Below are 21,166 nucleotides of genomic sequence, written 5' to 3' on the forward strand. Positions count from 1 at the left end.
CTTCCCTTTCTGTTTAGTTATTTTCTTGGAAGGACCAGGAATCTGAGGTTTCTTTTTCTTATTGCCCTTCTTCTTGTTGGACTTTTTAGTAGAAGAAGATACAATCAAAGCTACCTCTTTTCCTTTATTGCCTGGCATATACTTTTAAGCAATAACCAACATGTTGAGTAAACCAGCCAAGATGCATTCCTATTTAGTCAAATGGAAATTTGTCACAAAATTCCCAAAAGACTCAGGAAGGGACTAAAGGATCAAATCCGTCTGCAGTTGGAAATCCATGTTGAAGTCAAGATATTCCAACTGCTCAATTAGCCGAATCATCTTGTGGACATGATCCCCAACATTCTGTCCCTTAGACATACTCATGCGGAACAGCTGTCTATATATCTCATACCTAGCATTCCTGCTGTGCTCACCATACAACTCTTGTAGGTGAAGGAGGATCTCACTCGCACTCTGCATGTTTTCATGCTGCTTCTGTAACTCATTACTCATAGAAGCAAGCATGTAACACTTAGCTCTCATATCATGCTCCTTCCACTTGTCCAAAGTTTCATGTTCCTCTGGAGTGGCCTCTGGAGGTAAGGGACCAGGAACATTCGAGTCTAGAACATATCCTATACATTTAAGGTTCAAGACAAGTTTCAAATTTCTTAGCCAATCAGAGAGATTAGGTTCTGTCACCTATTACGATCAAGTATGCTTGCAAGGATATTGGATGGTGATGGTTGTTCTGTGCTCATTATTATTAGAAAATTAACTGCAAAAAATAACCAAATTAATTAATAAATGTATCATGTAATTAACAAAAATGATTATGGTCTTTTAATCAGATTGGTCCTCCCACTAACTTAGCGAATCCTACACTTCCAAAGTAGAAAACGGAAATCCTAGTTGGATGGATTTCTAGTGGGTGATTGAATTCTTATAATTCTATTGATCATCCTCAGGTACATCCAATATTGGAATTAAAATAAACTATAAGTGAGCAACTCCTTGCCCATCACATCTCATGTGAGGTTCAATTATTTACCTAGCCCCTAATGCTCAAAATCTAAGGTACATCCATTATTAACTTATCTTACATTAGTTAAGTTGATCCCATTTAGCCAATAATTATGCAAATAATTTTAATGTCCTCAGGTACATCCAATATTGGCCACCAAACCATTTACATATTTACAACATCTCATGCTTAACAATTATTCTTAAGAAAATCTCTTAAATTAATTGCATCTTATGGAACTATTTAAAATTTCTAAAAATAATTACCCCAATGGAGGGCCTATGTTATAATTACTTTAATTATAGCATTTTCAACTTAATTATTTATTTGGAAGATTTTATGGTCATCCTAATTACTATTAAGGTCTCACTTTGCACATTATCCATTTAGCATGCATATATCATATAATTGCATACATTCCCATACATCTCATGCATTCATGGATAAACTGTAAATATGGTATGATCATGGACTTTCTAAGGGATTCAATTCTGAGCCACCAAGAATTGAATCAGGGCATTCCTAGGTGCATTTCATTCATTCATTCATTTTACAAGAGCTGCTGAAGGAGTACATAATTAACACTTGATCTTGAATTCCTCCCATTGGTCCCACCAATGCTCTTGACCTCCTTGAATTTCTTGCAATCCAATTACATAATAATCCTTGGCATACCAAGGCGAATTTACAAGAACTTAAATAAATGAAATTACAACCCAAATTATTACAACCTTAATAGTACATGTCCAAAATAAATTAAAATTAATTAATTAATTTACAATCCCAAAGAAATATAAAAAAAATAAATCCAATCACATTGGTCTTATATAGTCCATGATCATCCTCATGCATATCACTATTTAATAATTAAATAAAACATACATACTTAAATTAAATTGAAATCTCATATTCAACTTAAAAATCCAGATTTGAATATTATTCAAACAAATTTAAAAATTCAAATTTGAATCACATTCAAACAAATTTAAAAATTTAGATTTGAATCACATTCAAACAGCTTTAAAAATTTAGATTTTAATCACATTCAAATAATTTTTAAAAATCATATTTGAATCACATTCAAATAATTTTTAAAAATTCATATTTGAATATTATTCAAACAACTTTAAAAATTCAGATTTGAATATGATTCAAACAACTTTAAAATTTCAGATTTGAATCATATTTAAACAACTTTTAAAATTCATATTTGAATCACATTCAAACAATTTTTAAAATTCTAATTTGAATCAAAATTTTATTGTGTGATTAAAATTCTAATTAAACAATTTAATTAGACATAGGATGAACTTTTAGATCATACGACAATTGCAAATTAAAAAGCCAAACCTTGCACCACCTATGGAAACCAAAGATGGCGCACCAATGATGGTGTTCTTCACCCAAGCTGCCACCTTTCTTACAACCAGCAATGGATCTATCATCTCATGATTATTCCACACAATTAAATCATATAATCAACAATCTAAATGGAAAATATAGTGGCTCTGATGCCAATTGAAGGAGTGGAAGCATAAAAAACACAAGTTTATACCATTGAATTCAAAAATTTTCACCTAGGGTTACATGCATCATACAAGATTTATTTTTGTCTATTTGATTTCAATGATAAACAACATATTAAAACTCTTTTAATATGTTTTTGGATCTGTATTTGCCATTTAAGATTTTAAAATTAATCAGATTAATTTTAGAACCCTAGATTAAATCAAGAATAAATACACTAACCTCTTGATGCACTGCAGCGTATTTGTGCCTTTCGGATGCATCTTTAGGACACCAGATGTTGTCCCTCTAGCTTTTCCACACCAAGTTCACCTATGGTAGCCCTTGAACATATTCTAAAGCTTTTTCTATTAATTTGAAAATCAAGTTTTTCCTTTTAAGAGATTAAAGATGGAAACATGACACTAGAAATGATTTCTAGTATTTTTAATTCAAGATATTGTTTGCTAATCTCTTGGAATAGATGAGAGATGAAGAAGAAGTGAAGGGAGAGGAGCCTTTGGGTGGCGGCACAAAGAGGATCAGTAGCTTATTATTTTTTTTCTTTTCATAACAATACTTATATAGCTAGGTCACCACTTAAAACCCTTACCACATATTACCTTCAGATTGGTTCTAGGTTTAATTGACCCAATCACATTGTGCTAAGTGTCAAACCTATATTTAATCTTAATTTTAATCATCTTACATGATTAAAAGACATTTGACAAGCTTATGTGTAGTGCCATGTGCTACCATCACATGGTGCCACATGTCACCCTGTGAAATGACTAAAATGCCCCTGTGTCTTAATTTTGAGTTCTTAATCCAAAATAATTATTTTTCTTCTTCTAATCAATTTATATCAAATATAAATTAATTAATTAATCTCTATTAATTAATTTCTCATTAATTAAATTCATATTTAAACACTTTAAATATAAATCTAACTTATATATACATCCAATAATCAAGATTTGGTTTCAAGTCATGCTAGAGACTTTGCAATCTAATTACAAACCAAACCTATTTAATTAATTAATTAAACTCTTTAATTAATTAATTAATTAAATCATATTTAATTTGGTGATTACTTATGTATGTGTGTAACTTACTAGGCTCATCACTAATTGGCAATGAGACATGATATCAACTCTTAATATCATCAGAACTCTTTCTTACCATAAATGATTTCTCTAAATCATTTTATGCACCTCATAGACTATGGTTAATACCTAGTATAGCATGCCATGGCCACCAAATCAGTAATAAGGTTTACCTTAAATGAACCTATAATCATATGTTACCATGCACTAGAATCTATCTGTTACAAAATCCCAACTCAAGCTGGAATCATGGTTTATGTCAAACCCCATTTGCTATGAATATTATGTTCTCTTTTAATTCCAGTTCTTGATTAAAAGATTTTTCTCATTAAAAACTCTTTTCTGATTAAATCTACCTGTCCTGGCCAGGAACTTAAAACATTAAGAATAATTAAATGAACATAGGATTTTATCTCTATTTACTTAGAGGAACAGATTCCATCTTGATCAATACCTACCTCCATATATAACTAGTAGGAGCCAACACATGCCCATATATCCATACATAGTACAAGTATGAAAGCAGTATCAAACTCAAACCACCTAGACAAGATAACTGTGCTATCTCGGGTCTAAAGATTATACGCACTGATATGATTTATGATAATACATTGACAAGAGTAAACTCCATGTGCTTGTCATAAGTGTCACTGGTTCGACCTACTTATCATGTATAAGTGCCCATCATGTTTTTTATATGGCATGAGACTCACCATTCCATCTTATTTATATCTCATATAAATAACTTGGGAACAAACATGAATACAATCTTTCTGGATAAGTCATGTCCTTATTGTGAAGTATCCTCGATTGTGAACCTATTTATGATACTTTGTACTAGAAATACTGTCACTCATATTCTTAGCAACTTAAGAATAGAATTTCTAACAAAATATCAATGGACCTTTTCTATTACACATAAATATATTATGTAAAAAGAAAAGTGGAAATGCCTTTTATTAATAAAAGATGTACAAGATACATACTAAATGATATACTCCAGGGCATACTACTAACAATCTCCCACTAGCACTAGAGTCATTCATTATAATATCTTAGACCCATCTTCTCAAGATGTTGATCTAGCTGAGTCTGTGACAAAGGCTTAGTGAATGGATCAGCTAGATTTTCAGCTGATGCTATTTTCTGCATGGCTACATCACCTCGTCCAACTATTTCTCTAATAATGTGGTAGCGACTTTCTATGTATTTGAATTTCTGATGAGACTAGGGTTCCTTAGCCTATATGACTGCTCCATTGTTGTCACAGTGTAGTGGAACTGATGACTCAATGGAAGGAACTACTACAAGTTTTGTCACGAACTTCTTTATCCAAACAGCTTCCTTTGCAGCATCTGATGCAGCAATATACTCAACCTCGGTAGTGGAATCTGCAGTCGTGCTCTGTTTGAAACTCTTCCAACTGACTGCACCTCCATTACAAATGAACACATATCCAGAGGTAGACTTTCTATTATCGATATCTGATTGAAAATCAGAATCAGTATAACCATCCAATTGTAAGTCTCCACCTCCATAAATCAAGAATAAATTCTTAGTTCTTCTCAAGTACTTAAGGATATTCTTGACAGCTATCCAGTGTTCCAAACCTGGATTGGATTGATATCTGCTAGTCAAACTAACAGCATATGCGATATCTGGCCTAGTACACAATATTACATACATTAAACTTCCAATAGCCGAAGCATATGGAATCCTGGCCATTTTATCTCTTTCTTTAGGTGTCTTTGGAGACATCTCTTTAGAAAGATGGATACCATGTCTCACTGGTAATAATCCTCTCTTGGAATCAAGCATGTAAACCTCTTTAACACCTTTTCCAAGTATAGACTTTGGGATAAACCAATTATTCTTGTCGCTCTATCTCTATAGATGCGAATCCCAAGAATATAGGTTGCCTCCCCTAAGCCTTTCATGGAGAATGTATTTGACAACCATAACTTTACAATTGTTAACATACCTGTATCATTACCCATCAACAGCATGTCATCCACATATAAGACAAGGAAAGTGATAGCACTGTCACTAACCTTCTTATATACACATGGCTCATCCTCATTTTTTATAAAATCAAATGATTTAATGGCTTCATCAAAACGGATGTTCCAACTCCTCGAAGCTTGTTTCAACCCATAAATTGATCGCTTTAGCTTGCATACCTTAGAACCATCTTGGGATTCAAAACCCCTAGGTTGTTCCATGAAAATGTTTTCTTCAATATATCCATTGAGAAAAGCTATTTTGACATCCATCTACCAAATCTCATAATCATAGTATGCAGCTATTACTAATAGAATCCTAATCTCCATGTGCTTGTCATAAGTGTCACTGGTTCGACCTACTTATCATGTATAAGTGCCTATCATGTTTGTTACATGGCATGAGACTCACCATTTCATCTTATTTATATCTCATATAAATAACTTGTGAACAAACATGAATACAATCTTTCTGGATAAGTCATGTCCTTATTGTGAAGTATCCTCAATTATGAACCTATTTATGATACTCTGTACTAGATATACTGTCACTCATATTCTTAACAACTTAAGAATAGAATTTCTAACAAAATATCAATGGACCTTTTCTATTACACATAAATATATTATGTAAACGGAAAAGTGGAAATGCCTTTTATTAATAAAAGATGTACAAGATACATACTAAATGATATGTTCAAGGGCATACTACTAACAGTCCTACCATGTATGCAGTGTCATGCAGATGACTCTAGACTCCTGTGCAGATCTGATGTCTCACCCTGTCATAGGTCTACTAGGCTCCCCAGCTGTATCTCCAATACCTACGCATTACAAAAGCAACGCGCTAAGCAATTTTGCTTTGTGGTGCCAAATATAAAGAAATATACACTAAAATAAAGTAAATGAATTATTTATGAATTTATGACATCGATATTCTTTACAGTTGTTGATTTTACTTTCATTTGCTAACCTTTTATTTTTGCTAATTTTGGTGGTGCTGTATGTCAATAAACTGAATTTAGCTATTTGAATTTAATAACGCTTAAATTAACTGCCCGTACAACCTATACAGTGACCAGACTGGATAAATGGATATACTAGCACTGGGTACCTAGTACCTTGGATCATCACACCATCGGTCACAAAGTGTCTCCCGGTGTGCAAATAGTGTGGCTAAAAAGCCATGTAGTCAATCTGGCAATAAACCAAGTATAATAACACAATACGTATAGCCGTAGACTATTAAAGTCACAGTGCGGCATAATATGCCATAAAAACACAGTATGGCGTAAAACCATTTACAAAACAGCTGTCAGAATCCTATTGGTATGCCAACCTATCCAAACTAGTCAATTAGGCAAACTAGGGCACATTATAAATTAATTGTTTAATTCTTCAATTTTTAGAGTTTACTAGCTATTATGTAATTCATAAGTCAATGCATATGTTGACCCTTCTTTTAGGTAATATAAATAAGTTATTTCTAGCATCAACATGTCACAATTTACAATTCAATATGCTGTCAATATAATACAATTTACCATTTTCACAAGTTGACATTCATTGCCAAATTACTTCAAGCATCATTTTATATAATTACTAAATTTTTAGTTTTAGTGTGCTAGATTGGTCTAGCTTATTGTCCTATTTCTCTTGGTTTTTAGCTTCTGATCAAAGAAGCAAAATTGTAGCTCTATGTCTTATTGAACTTTTGAAACAAATTTCAGGTCATTCTGAGTTGTATAAACCAAGATATCGTCAATTTACTAAAATTGGACAGATTGCACTTTTAGTGCAAATTTTGGTCAATTTTAGGTCACATTTAGTTCTGTCAGTTTCGGTACCCGAACTTGTGCAAGTAATTTGACTTGGTTATGGCCATTTCTGGGTTTTGGTGTCTTCATAAGAATTGTAGCTCTATGTCTAAGCTATCCATGATAAAAATTTCAGGTCAATTGGACCTGTTTTGAATGAGTTATGGTCATCCTAATGACTACTATTCATATGGTCAAAAATCTGGGTTTGCAAGGTTGCCATTTCGAATTTGGTCATTTTTAAGGTCAGTTTCTAGGTAGAATTTTGGCAACATTTCTACATGAAAGTTGGCCTATTTGGTGTCTAGCTTTACCCCCCATTTCCCTCATACCAATTGGGTTCACAGTTTTGTACTTATGACTTAATTTAGGTGCTGCCAACACACACAACCTGCATTTGAAAATTACACTTCCAATTTTGACAATCCTCCTCCTCCCAATACTTCAATATTTAATCATGGTACTTTTATGTATATTGTACACAATTCCAGCAAATTACTTTGAATAGAACACTCAAGTGCTCAATGCACACAATACACCATTCAAGTTCAACATTTACTTCCACCAAAATTCAACATACCTCAATATCAATATTACACACACTTCCATGGCAACTACACATGCTGCCCACAATTTAACACCATGACATCTCATCAATAAATTACATAAACTCACATACAATTTCATGATATTATAGGCTGCCAAACATGGCAATTTACCAAAGTATCAAAGTCCCATTTTCTAACCCTTAATTCAAGCACTAACATGCACATACTTGGACATTAACCTACTACAACTTCCATTTGAGTTAATCAACCTTAATTCTCATCCATTAGAGGTAAGAAAAACTCAAACACAACAAACTTTCTTGGCTGCCGAAAACGGACAAGTTCATATCTCAATATTTTCTTCCTTTCTCTTCACCAAATTACTCACCTCAACCCAAACACAAAGTTTACTAAAGTAAGGGAGAGGATTTTGACACTTACCACTTTTGGAGCTTGTTAAAACTTCGCCAAATCTCTTCCTTTTTGTTCCCTATAATCTGCCCAAGAGGTGTGGACCAAGTTTAATGAAGAAACTTGCAAGAAATCATGGCTTGATCATGCACCAATGGAGCTTTGCATGGGCGGCAATGGTGGAAATGGGAGGATCTTCATTTCTGCTGGTTGTTTGGGAGGAAGAAGATGGACTGAATTTCTATCCAAAATGACTTAGATAAGTGTCCCAAGGCTTGAGTTAGTGGAACACTAACTTAAATTAAATGTTTAAGTATTCAAAGTTTCCTAATTTACACGTTTATCTCAATTCTTTCACTATTTACATAATGTATCTCATTTTAATTTTTCATGACATTTCTAAAGTGTAATATCATTTATTTTTAATGGACATTGAGGTCAAAAGGCAACCTTAGGTGTCAAATGACCAAAATACCCCTCTTCGGGTTGTATTCCCGATTTTTCGGTAATACCGATTATTGTCTGTTTCTCGATTTTTTTTCTTTGTATTAATTTATTAATTTTTTTTATAATTCTAGTGTCAATTATATTTTAATAAACCTTTAATTATGTCTCAAAATTTAATTCTGAGGGTTCCCTGCGTTTCTGGGGTTGGCAACGGCCTTCCCGGTGCGGTCACCCATTGCTACGGTGCCGGCTCGTTTAACTTAGTTTCATTTTCTCTCTTTTATTTTTCTTTAATTTTTCTAGTATTTTCTTTTTATTTATTTCATCATTATATGTCTGTTCACTATCACCGAAGTGTGGTTCCAGACATCCTGACTTGCCTGGACTGATATTAGGCCACTGGAGCAACAGAACGTATAGAACACGTACAGTAGGGATGTTACAGTAGATGTGTCACCAAAAGACCAACTTTCAGTGGCAGCAGCAGTAGTATGGGTAGGAGCCTTACCAGACTTAAATTTGGATTGATTGTTTCGTCCAATTCCCTGCTTGGATTGCAACCTGAAGCAATTAGAAATGTGATGTCCTGGTTTGTGACAATACGTGCAAGTCACTTTATTTTGCGATTGAGAAGATGCTGGAGTAGCTAACATTGTGTCAGTAGTGATGATAGACTGCTGAGATTTCAAGGTAGCAAGACAAGCTTCTTCAGATAATAATTCTGTAACCACAATCTCAAGTTTGGGAAAAGGATCCCTATGTAACAGAGAGGATCTAACTGACTCAAATTCATCATTTAAAGCCAAGGTAAATTGATAAACCCAAAATTCATCTCTTTCTTTAGCATAAAGTTCAGCATCATGAATGTCATGCCAGAGTGGTTCAGATAATGACAATTGGTCCCATAAAGCAGTCATTGTAGACAAAAAATCATTAATGGACGGACCTGATTTTTAATGCATGCAATTGAGAGTACCATAAATTTGAAATCGATGAATAGCATTTGAAGTGGAGTATTGCTTGACTAACAAGTCCCAAACTTCTTTGGCAGTATCAAATCAGCCAAATTGGATTTTGATGGATGGAGCACAGGTGTTGCGTAGCCAAGTAAGAATTAAATGATTCTTACAATCCCATTCCTCAAGACGTTCAGCATATTTGGATTCATCTTCATCTATGATCTTAGTGGGTTTAGTGACATTACCGGTGACATAACACTAAAATTTTTTGCCTTTGAGAAAGCTAGATATTTCTTGAGACCAAAGGACATAATTGGATCCATTTAAAATGGTGCCAATAGGCTGTGATACATCGAACTTCTCCATAAAAAAAAAAAAAATTGTCTACACACAGAAATTGTGATAGACCAGATGAGCCAAAATGAGAAAAGGCCAACGTGAAATGAGTGCTGTGAATAAAGACTATTGAATCAGGGATGGAATAACAAGACAAAAATCCATCAAGTCAAACAGCTATGATACCATGAGAAAAGAAAGAATTTTGTATTTCTGAATCTGTGTATTACAAGATTTACAGGGTTCTATATATACAAGTATAATTTAGCTAAGAAAAGAAAGAAGGTTGGTAGCAAAAATAAAGCCTAGATTAAAGCCTAAATCAAGGTAGCAAAAATAAAGCCTAGATTAAAGCCTAAATCAAAGTCTGTAATATTGGGTTAATGACAGAATATTGGGTCAATGACAACTTAATACAAATATGACAGTTGTATTCTAACAACAAGCTCAAAATTATACTATCCATAAACCCAATTACACCCAAGAAAACCCATACAACATTAAACTGCTCATAATAAATATATTTGTTAGTCCCTCTCAATCTCCTCTAGACATAACCCAATATATTTACTATTACAACACTACACCACAAATGGAGTCTTCAACTATATAGGCAAGAGCCCTCTCATCAATGGACAAGAATCCCTTCCTCTTGAATTCTATGTACTTTCTCCACCTTAGGCTGAAGTCCTTTCACTGCAATGGGCAAAAGCCCCTCATCAATGGGCAGAGCCAAATCCGCAACAATTGGCAAAACCCCTCTCTACAATGAGTGACAGCCTCACTCTATAAGCTGAAAGTCACTCTCTTCAATGGGCAAAAGCCAAATAACCTTTTCCATCGCTCTCTTATTTATAGTATTAATTCCCTCAATCGTTATCTGATTAGGAGTCCTACTCAATTTAGGAATATTTCTCCCACTCAAATTAGAAAAAGATCTTTCTAAATTCATTAAAATTTTGAGTCATAATTCTAACACTCTACCTTCCAAGAGTACATCTTAGCAAATCCCTTGAAGTGGGAATTCCAGTCCTACAGCTTGGGAACCTCCACCTTCAGGTCTGATTAAAATTAATTTTGATAGGCAATCTCTTCTCGTTTCAATGTCGGGGCTTTAGCTGTTGTGGCCAGAACACACTCGGGTGACATGAGGGTGGAATTGTAACCATGTCCAAGCAATGATAGACCCTCAGGCTATTGAGGCGTTGGCTTGCCGTAAGGCCCTTCAACTAGCTCAAACAAAAGGTTTTTATCATAGAAGGTGATGCTCACAGTGTCATTCTATCCATTTAAGGTCAGCCACCACCCTCCCCATTAAAGGAGTAATTGAAGATATTTCTCAGCTATCTCAGGGTTTAGGCATATTTCGTTCAACTTTGTTGGAAGATTTTGTAATGATGCAGCCCACCGTTTAACTGCAAAAACATTACAGGACCCTTCTTTTATCTATAACCCTGCCTCCCAATTCCACTTAGGATTTTGGCTCATTATCAATGAAATTCTTCCTTGAAAAAAAAAAAAGAGCAGCTTGGGTAGCGCTGAAAGCGAGGAAATGGGATTCGGAAGAATTTAAAATGAAAAAACAGAACGAAGCAGAGTTTTTACCAACCAAAATACAATTGCTTCCTAGAAAAACAAGGAAGTTCAATACAGCTCAAGGTACCATCAATAACATCACAGTAAACCATCAAGTTCTAAATATAGGGGCCTCACACTGAATGTCACCAAATGCAAATAAGGCACTAACTAGCCATCATATTCTCCCTGATAGAACTTGTTCTCTGGATAAAACACAGCCACAACTTGATTCCCACCAAATTTCCGCCCGTTCATCCCTGCTCGGGCTCTTGTAGCACCTTCGATATCCGCATACTCCAAGAACACCTGAAAATACGGGATATTTGTGGTCATCAATTACAGCCCCAAGAAAAGAAGTCTCACGAAAAGCAAATGGGCAGATGTTATTACTCAAAACAAGAAGCAAAAGAAATGGTGATGAGCACTGACCTTCCCAACTCCTGAAGAGGCTTCACCATCTGCCTTTGGGCGTGGGACAACAACATTCACCAATGTACCTGCATTTAAGGTGTGAAAATATGCAAACAGTAATTTTCCAAATTAATAAACTTTTTAAAGAGAATGTCAAGTAAATATGAATAGCGGATAATGAAGTCTTCTGTCTGTGTATGTTAGGCCTGATTCTTTATAGCAGAATTTGGGACTACATAAGGCTGTAAAACAGACATAAACACAGAAAATAAAGAAAATCAATTACTATGTAAGAAGCCTCGGAGGAGAAAACAAAAAAGGGGATAACTATGAAAGACTTAATAGGAGGAAAAGGGAGGAACGAGGTAGACGCAACTCAGAAAAAGAGTAATAGACAGTTCATAGGTTTTACCAAATTTCCCGCCTTCCATTCTCATGTCTTCCAAGATGTTTTCATACTCCTCGTCATCTTTTAGTTCATCAGCAGTAACTACTTGAGTTAGGCATACAACTTTGGTAGGGGCAGGTTGTAACATAAGCCTCTGCATAAAATAATGATTCACTTTAAAGTAAAATATAGACAATAACCAAAACCAGAGACTGATAAATTGAGAGAGAGAGAGAGAGAAAGAGAGAAGGAGAGAGAGAGAAGGAAATAATGGATCTAAAGTTGGGATGGAACAGAGATATAGAATTTAAGAAAAAAATAACAGAAGAACATTCACCTGCAATGCAATCTGCTGCTGGGCATGCAATAGAACATTATCTTGCTCAGGCTTAGGTTGGTTAGCCCCCTGGTTGGCACGCCTAACAGTGAGAGTTTTGTCACCCATTTTAATTCCATTCAAAGCAGCACAAGCTATGTCTGTAACTGAAAGATCTTGATAAACACAAAATGCATAGCCCTTCGAGTTGCCTGTTTCTCTGTCTTTGACTAGATCAAAACCTCGAAGAGGCCCAAAGGATTCCAACAACTCTCTGATTTGAGCTTCTGTAAAGTAATAGGGAAGACCACCAACAAAGATGCGGTCAGGACCCTCAAGCCCACCAGCAGAGCCTGAAGTTAAGCCAACCGCCGCAAGGTTAAGATTGGGATTGGGCTGGCTTGGACCAAGTGTTGCAGCAAGAGAAGGGTTATAGTCACTAGGCCTCCTCACCTTGACAGGTGCTCCCTGGAAGTATAATAATTTTTTCAGAGAAAAACAAATCAAAATAGGTTAGTCCCACAACAGCAAATAGTGTACAGATCTCAGTCCTAAGCCAATAAAAAATCCAACAAAATATACAGTTACCTCAAAAATAATTCCATCCAAAGCCATTGCATTACTAGCCTCCTCAACAGACCTCATCTCCACAAAAGCAAACTTCTTTTCATGGTTTATATAGACATTTACAACAGCATCCCCTTGAGAAAACAAAAATTCAGTAACATAAAAAGTAAAAAATAAAAAGGCAGTCAAGATATCATCAAATGAAGAAAAACATTGGCATACCTGGGCCAGCAGTATTTCCTCCAATTGCAGCCATAACATGGCTGAAAAAAGTTGCTACGGACTGCAGGAAAACATAAATGGTTACTATGAGAAGCATTGCATGCATCAGTGAAAGGCACCAAAAAAAAAAAAAGAAAAAAGAAGAGAGAGATATTGTAGAAAACTTGTTCATTAGCTGTAGGGGAAAGTCCTCCAACATATACCCGCCGAGCATGCCTAGTGGCCTGTAGCAACAATATACATCACATAATTATTTGAGGGGGAATAATCACTGTATGCAAATGAAAATTGTTCCAAAAGAGAAATATAATGCAGCTTTAACTCTAAAGACCTGCTGAGTCATTGCCTGAACTGGCATAACTGGAAGAGCACCAAACTGCTGCAGGTAAACAAAATGACACAAAATTATTAAAATTGAAGGATCCAAGTAAAATTACATATCACAAAAAACAAGACATACCTGACCGGCCCCTAAAGGAAACATGTTAGGAAACATTCCAGAAAAGGCAGGATTTGTCCCAGGAATCTGACCTGTAAAGATAATTAGATCATAATTAGCACACAATCATAAATCAAAAGTATACTGCAATGCATTCAACATACCAAAATTGACTCCTGCATCAGTTTCTAACAGAACAATTAGGTGCTAAATTTTACAATAATTTTATAAAAAGGGATGAAAGGAATACATCGTTTATTCAAGTTCTAGCGGAATATTTGCAAGGCTGCCAAAACAGGCAATAGTTGCCGGTTGAAGATGTACAAGAACCATCAAACCAGTGCACTGATTCCTCCTTGTACATAAAAGCTACAGAAGTCATCTCATGCCAATAGTCAGCACAGTGGGGCAAGTAGCCCAACATTGCCTTCTTACAACAAAAGACGGGAGACAGAAAACAAACAAACAAACACCAAACACAAGAAAAACCAAAAACTCTCTCAGTTCCAGAATTATTTCACCAAGCAATAAATAATGACAAGAGTATAGCCCATTCAGAGACCGTAAATTAAGAAGCTAAATGTACATTATTAAAGAACAAAATACAGCTTACCAAAATGACATCATGTAATTGGTACAGACTTTCCACACTATATCAAAAAAAAAAAAAAAATGACAATCTTAAATATTAACAAGGGCACATGTACCTGCAGCAGCAGCAGCTGCAGCTGCACCAGCCAACATTGCAGATGGGGGAGGAGCCATATCAAAACCACGGATCCTTTTGCTGTAAGCAAATACAGTGAGCGTGCCAATAAAAAAGGTGAATAGATAAAAACAAACCCCCTAAATTTGTATAACAAGTACCATACTCAATTCGAAACAAAAATGAGTGCTATTCATAGCTAACCAACATTTTAATACTGATGCATACCTCTTAGAACGGGAACGGGAGCGTGAACGTGATTTGGATCTGCGTTCAGATCTACCCTTTGAAGGAGATCGTGACCGATGCCGGTGCCTGTCTTCCCTGTCCCTATCATAATCTCTCCGCCTGCGAATTGCATTAACCAACAAATCATGAACATTATTTTTAACAAATGAATGAAATAAGAAGGAGAGAACAGTATTCAAAATGACAATCAATTTTCAATACCTGTCCCGTTCATAGTCTCGGCTTCGGTGATAATCATCATCATCTCTATCTCTACCCCGTTCCCTCCTCTCACCACGATCTCTGTGGCGATCACGATCTCTATGGTAACGGTCATGATCCTTGTCTCGGTCCCTTTCGCTAACCCTGTCCCTGTCCTTGCTTCTCCTCCTTTCTTTGTCCCTCTCACGATCCCTATCCCTGTCCCTATCTCTATCCCTATCCTTATCACGCCCTTTCTCTCTATCCTTTTCCCTACTTTTTGAATAATCTCTTTCGTTGTTGTCTCGTGAGCCATGCTGGATAGGCAACTCTTATTAGCAAAATCATAGAAGATTAAGTGGTACACAACATAGACAAACCACAAAATAGAGACACCTAACATAAAGAGATGCTTAATAGCATAACATGCACATACGGCAAACAATTAAAAAGTACCAAAAAAAAACCGTTGAAGATAGCAATATTAACAAATACTAATTTAATGCAAGACGCCTTACATGTCTAAACAAATAAGACGCGCATAAAGGATGTAGCATCCACTGAACTCAGTGCATCTCCTACGCAAATCCAGAACAAATGAGAAGTTACTATACCTACCTAAATTGACAAAATCGCCCTGAAACTACTTGAACAAAGGGGGTAAAGAAAAGCTGTAACACAAAACTTCTTAGGACCAGTAAAAACCCTTCAAGATAATCCACACTTAATGGACCTCACATGATTCAACCACTAAACCAAACTAGAATTCTACTATATCCACCTTACTCGGATTTAAAAACAACTACCCGAAAGCAATGATCTAAAGACAGCATTCACAAAATTCATAACATAAAAAACAAAATTGAAAGCGAAAGAACATATATATATATATATATATATATATATATATATAACAAGCTGAAAATCCTAAAATCCCACAAAAAAATATTTCAATCCGGCCCTTCCAGACAAAAAACCCAAATCAAACCAACATAGATATAGCTGTATTAACAGTGTAATCTACTACCCGAGATCTGGAATTTATGTGATCGTCGGCACCGCCATGGCTGTGGCTGTTAGTGCGAGGCTGAGGGGAGAAACCGCCACCGTCGGCGGAACCGTAGTTATCGTTATCGAAGTCAGCACCATTGCCATCGTACCTTCCACCTTCGTAGTCATTCATAATTGAATTTGATTGATTGATTGATTGATTGATTATTAGGCAATGGTTTGTCGCTTCTCCAAAGAGAATACGCTGCGAAGCTTGGGACTGCTAATGAGCAATGAAGAATTGAAGGACAGTTGAGAATTCTAGGGCTTGGACTTGGAAACTCGGTTTCCTTTTAACGTGAAGTGCCAAGTGCAAATAGTGCCAGGAAATCGGAATCCTGACGGGTGAAGAAAGAGCTTCTGTCGGGGTATTATGGTAAAACCATTTTGCATAAACTAACATTGTGCTCGAATCAGTGGGAGAAAAAAAAAACGAGAGAAAAATAAAAAAGTTAATAAATGATGAGGAAAAAGTAAATTTTTTTTTATATTTGAATTGTGAAAGGAAAATATGAGGGTGAAAGTTAAAATTATAATTTTATTTTTAAATTAAAAAATAAAAATTTATATAATATAAATATATATTTATAATTTTATATATATTTTTTTTTATTTTGAAGAGGAAGCAAAAGGCAATAAAATATATTTATTTTTCTTATAAATTTTTTTCTTTTATTTTTTTTTATTCAAACACAAAATAATAAAAAATAAATTTATTTCACTCTCGAATTTTCTTTCTTTTCTTACTTTACCTCTATTCAAACATAGTGTTATTGCTTATTAAACCTAGTATGAAGATTGGTCGGATGAAGGCACAACAGCGGCAAGTAAGTGGGCCATTAAAAATTAATTAAATATATATATATATATATTAAAAATTAATTAAATATATATATATAATATTAAATATAATACAGATTAATGTAAATAAATAAAATTAATAATTAAATTTTAATAATTTAAAGTAAAAATTTCAACACAAATTTTAGTTTTTTTTAAATTTTATATTAAATTATTTAATTGTAAATATTATAATTTTTTAATATTTACAAGTAATAAATAATGATTTTTATAAATATTTATTATATTTTTAATATTTATATATAATATTAATTATATGTTAAAAAAATAATTAACATATTATTTTATAAAATGTATTGTCTTATTATATATATGTTTTTGAATATTAATTATACAATTATTAAGTTAGCTCAATTAGTTTACTTTTAAAGACTTTTTATGAGATTTCGGGTTCAACTCCTCTCGTTAGAGCTAAAAAATTATTTATATCTTTATATCATTGTATATATTTTTTCATCATTTGTCAAAATATAAAATTATATATATATATTAAAGATGAACTTTATGAAATACCTCATAAAAAATAAGCCACTTAACTCCTTTAAAAATTGTAAGTAGCGTATTAAAAGATTAAAATTAATATAATTAAGAAAATAATAAAAAATAATATATTAATCAACTTATTTTAAATTTTAAAAATAAAACAATATATATTTTTATATCATTGTTAAATACAAAACTATATAAATTATTGTTAAAAATATAAAATATTATATTCTTAAATCCTTACAAAAATATATAAGAAAAATAATTAATAATTATCTAAGAAATGAAAATTTAATTTGATTTTTATAAACATAGAATTATTCAAAATTTTAAAATATATATATATATATATATATATATATATATATACACACACAAAAATAAGACACTTGAATTCTTTAAAAATTGTCAAGTAGCATATTAAAAGACTTAATTTATGGAAAAATGAGAAAGCAAGATTCTCATTGACTGAAAAGAAATTACAGAGTACAGCTTATATACAAGAAAAAATAGGAAAACAGAATGTGAATTATTCTAAACAGAAACATAAACAACTTATACACATGCCTCTCAGCCCTAACTAATTTTGGCATCTTAGCTGTGATTTTGATCCGTCACCCCTTGCAAGCTAGAGAACATATATTCAACATTCCCAGCTTGGTGATAAGATCATAAAATGAAACATAAGCAATGAGTACGGTACATACATCAGCAAGTTGTGCAGCAAATGGAACTGGTAGCAACTTAATAAGACTAGAATGCAGCTTTTCCTTGACTATATGGCAATTTATTTCAATATGTTTTGTGCCTTCATGGTAGGTAGGATTAGCAGCAATTTGAAGCAGAGACTTATTATTACAGAATAATAAGGTAGGTTGTAGATGAGAAATATGAAGATCAGTTAATAAATAATGAAGCCATTAAAGCTCACAAGTAGTATAAGCTTAGGCTCTATAATCTGCCTCTGAAGAGGAACGAGAAACAGTACTCTATTTCTAAGCTCGCCAACAAATCAAAGCTGAGCCAAAAAAGACGCAAAAACTTGTTATAGATTTCCTGGCATTCACCCAGCCAACCCAATCTGAGTCACTAAAAGCCTTTAGTTGAAATTCAGATTGGGTGGGAAATAAAATACCTGCTCCAGGAGAAGCCTTGATATGCCATAATACTCTATGCGCTGCTTGTAAATGAGTTGAATAAGGCTTATCCATAAATTGAGAAAGTCGCTGCACAACAAAGGCTATATCTGGCCTAGTAGAGGTAAGATACAATAATCTACCAACTAATTTCCTATATTGAAGTGCATCAATAAGAGGAGTTTCAGCAGTACTCAGCTTAAGTTTATAATCCATAGGAGTATTGGCAGGATTAGAAGCTACAAAACCAACATCAGACAAAATGTCTAAAGCATATTTTCTCTGATTCAGAACAATGCCAGCTTTAGATCTTGATATCTCAAGGCCTAAGAACAATTTCAGATCACTTAAGTCCTTAATCTTAAACTAATCATCAACGAAGGCTTTAAACATAATTAATTTTCATCAAATTGGGACAGTAAGAATTAAGTCATCCACATATACATGAAGGACAGTAATGGAATCATTAGTATGTTTAACAAACAAAGAATGATCTGATTGATAATGAACATAACCAAGAGAGACAAGAGCATAAGACAACTTAGCAAACCATTGCCTACTTTCTTGTTTTAGGCCATACAAGGACTTTTGCAAATGACAAACTTGATTGGGTTTATTTATAGAGAACCAGGAGGAAGAATCATATAGACTTCTTCACGCAAATCTCTATGGAGAAATGCATTGTTAACATCAAGCTGTTTTAAATGTCAATTCTTTGTTACAGCAATAGCCCAAAGTAACCTTACAGTAGTCATTTTAGCTATTAGGGAAAAAGTATGAAAATAGTCCACCCCTTCTATTTATTTACAGCCTCTGACTTCATACCTTTTAATTGTCCCATTAGCTTTGTGCTTTATTTTGAATACTCACTTACAACCAATAGGATTCTTGCCAGATGGAAGATTAGTGACTTTTCCAAGTGTTATTCTACTTAAGAGCAGTGATCTCAGCCTACATTGCTTGCTTCTAACAATCATGTTTTATAGTTTGATTATAGGTTTTGGGTTCAGTATGAACAGAAATGAAAAGAATAAAATGTTAATAAGGAATGGAAATATTAAAGTAATAAAGAACTGAAGAAAGAGGATGAACAGAACCAGTAGAATAAGCAGTTGCAGCAGAGGTTAATAAAAGATTGTAATGATAATCTTGCAAGTAATTGGGAACTCTTTTGGACCTAGTAAAATACCTAATGACTATGGATAGTATAATATTGATATTGTCATGGGTTTCCTAGATGTTGGATTTGACTGAATTGAAGGTCTCCTGAAAGCTAAAGAACAAGTGAAGGCCGATGGTGGTTGACAACCACTCCTACGCTCAAGTCAGTAATCAGATTATGAATCGAGTATTCAATATAATCAAAGTGAGTGCATTTTGTTTGCATACCTGTTTCTGAAACTTTATCTTGTTTATATAGTGATTGGGGTGAAATATTGGCCAAATCTCTGCCAATTCCCTATTTAAGTTGTAACTGTAATCATCGTTAGATTATGTTGAGAATTTGGCGTGATCAGTGGTGTGATCTTTGTTTGGTCCAAACTCAATGAGAGTGTCGATCTCTCTGATTTTTCCAATCTCACAAAACAATTCGAAACACTCTTAGAAATTTCCTTAGGGCTCGGTTCCTTTAGGTGTTTGGTTCTAAGCTTGAATGGGTGAGCTCTGTCTGGTTTTGAGCTTGGATGGGTGAGCTCTAACCGATTCGGTTTATTAGTCTTTTATATCATTAGTCCCCCTGCCAAGTCTGAATCTTTAGGTTTGGAAAGATAATACCTTTTCAAAACTCGATAATCATTGATGGCGTTTCTCTTGAAAAGCTGCAAGAGATAAATGGTCATTTTTGGCATTCAAGGCGAAAGTTTTAGTGGCTCTTTGAATTTTTCATCATTTAATGCTCCTAGCTATATATATATATATAGGTGTATCCTTTATGCAATTTTTGCTTTATCCACTTTCCCTAAATTCTCTCAATTTTCCTCCGACAGGCGATTTTGTAATTCTTAGTGATACTCCAGTGAAGTGCCTTCTTCTAGTGAAAGGTAGTATTCTTTTTTATCTGTCTCTTCTTCTCTATTGCTCTTCTTTTTTCTCTTTTGAGGATGAGTGATGCCGATAGGCAAAGAACGATAATTACTCCATCCGTTCAATTTTCATGGAGTTCCAATGAGGATGTGGGAACTAGTGAGAGGGCTGATGTAGGTGAAGTGTAGACCAAGCTGAAACCACATGATTCTGCTAGTCCTAAAAAGAAAACTTAGAAGCCGAGAAAAGAGTCACTTCCAGTGAATGAAGTTCCGTCAGTTCTTCTATCCTCTGATCTTAATCAAATAAGTGAAGAGTTCAACCTCTTGGGGAATACGTTTGAGCTAATTAAGTGTCATGGGGATTTTTCATGCTAATCACAACTTTGAAAAAGGAAATCAGATTGTTGTTTATGA

General features: G+C 34.1%; 2 protein-coding genes across 8 annotated transcripts; both read right to left on the reverse strand.

Annotated features, from left to right (window-relative positions):
• Positions 1-11,711: 11,711 nt before the first annotated feature.
• LOC110649650 (splicing factor U2af large subunit B) lies at positions 11,712-16,624 on the reverse strand. 7 transcript variants are annotated; one of them, XM_058150140.1, is made up of 14 exons: positions 16,220-16,351; positions 15,711-15,770; positions 15,214-15,509; positions 14,992-15,111; positions 14,765-14,844; positions 14,079-14,149; positions 13,950-13,997; positions 13,783-13,842; positions 13,619-13,679; positions 13,418-13,530; positions 12,851-13,297; positions 12,538-12,667; positions 12,144-12,211; positions 11,712-12,020 (listed from the first exon to the last, which is right to left on the reverse strand). In XM_058150140.1, the coding sequence occupies exons 2-14, from the start codon at positions 15,747-15,749 to the stop codon at positions 11,883-11,885; spliced, it is 1,671 nt and encodes a 556-aa protein (XP_058006123.1). In that variant the 5' UTR covers positions 15,750-15,770; positions 16,220-16,351; the 3' UTR covers positions 11,712-11,882. The 7 variants fall into 7 exon arrangements, 6 of the variants coding, with proteins under 6 accessions (XP_058006123.1, XP_021660395.2, XP_021660118.2 ...); XM_021804703.2 differs by lacking the exon at positions 15,711-15,770 and having other exon boundaries at positions 13,822-13,842; positions 13,950-13,994; positions 16,220-16,624; XM_021804426.2 differs by lacking the exon at positions 15,711-15,770 and having other exon boundaries at positions 13,950-13,994; positions 16,220-16,624.
• Positions 16,625-18,584: 1,960 nt separating this feature from the next.
• Positions 18,585-19,702, reverse strand: LOC110653697 (uncharacterized mitochondrial protein AtMg00810-like). The gene is made up of 2 exons (XM_021809447.2): positions 19,600-19,702; positions 18,585-19,051 (listed from the first exon to the last, which is right to left on the reverse strand). The coding sequence occupies exons 1-2, from the start codon at positions 19,700-19,702 to the stop codon at positions 18,585-18,587; spliced, it is 570 nt and encodes a 189-aa protein (XP_021665139.2).
• Between the last annotated feature and the right edge of the window lie 1,464 nt (positions 19,703-21,166).

The sequence above is a fragment of the Hevea brasiliensis genome, chromosome 7 (assembly GCF_030052815.1).
Source record: "Hevea brasiliensis isolate MT/VB/25A 57/8 chromosome 7, ASM3005281v1, whole genome shotgun sequence".
In the NCBI taxonomy this organism is placed as follows: Eukaryota; Viridiplantae; Streptophyta; class Magnoliopsida; order Malpighiales; family Euphorbiaceae; genus Hevea; species Hevea brasiliensis.

What these genes read in the sequence shown, in the direction of transcription:
- LOC110649650 (XM_021804348.2), bottom strand. Translation starts at nt 16,375, where the DNA reads ATGAATGACTACGAAGGTGGAAGGTACGATGGCAATGGTGCTGACTTC. An exon ending in TCCCGTTCCCGTTCTAAGAG is followed by an intron (nt 14,845 to 14,991) that starts GTATGCATCAGT and finishes ATTTGCTTACAG; the next exon opens with CAAAAGGATCCGTGGTTTTG. An exon ending in TGGATGGAATTATTTTTGAG is followed by an intron (nt 13,298 to 13,417) that starts GTAACTGTATAT and finishes TTATACTTCCAG; the next exon opens with GGAGCACCTGTCAAGGTGAG.
- LOC110653697 (XM_021809447.2), bottom strand. Translation starts at nt 19,702, where the DNA reads ATGATTGTTAGAAGCAAGCAATGTAGGCTGAGATCACTGCTCTTAAGT. An exon ending in TGGCAAGAATCCTATTGGTT is followed by an intron (nt 19,052 to 19,599) that starts GTAAGTGAGTAT and finishes AATTGTTCTTAG; the next exon opens with GCCTTGAGATATCAAGATCT.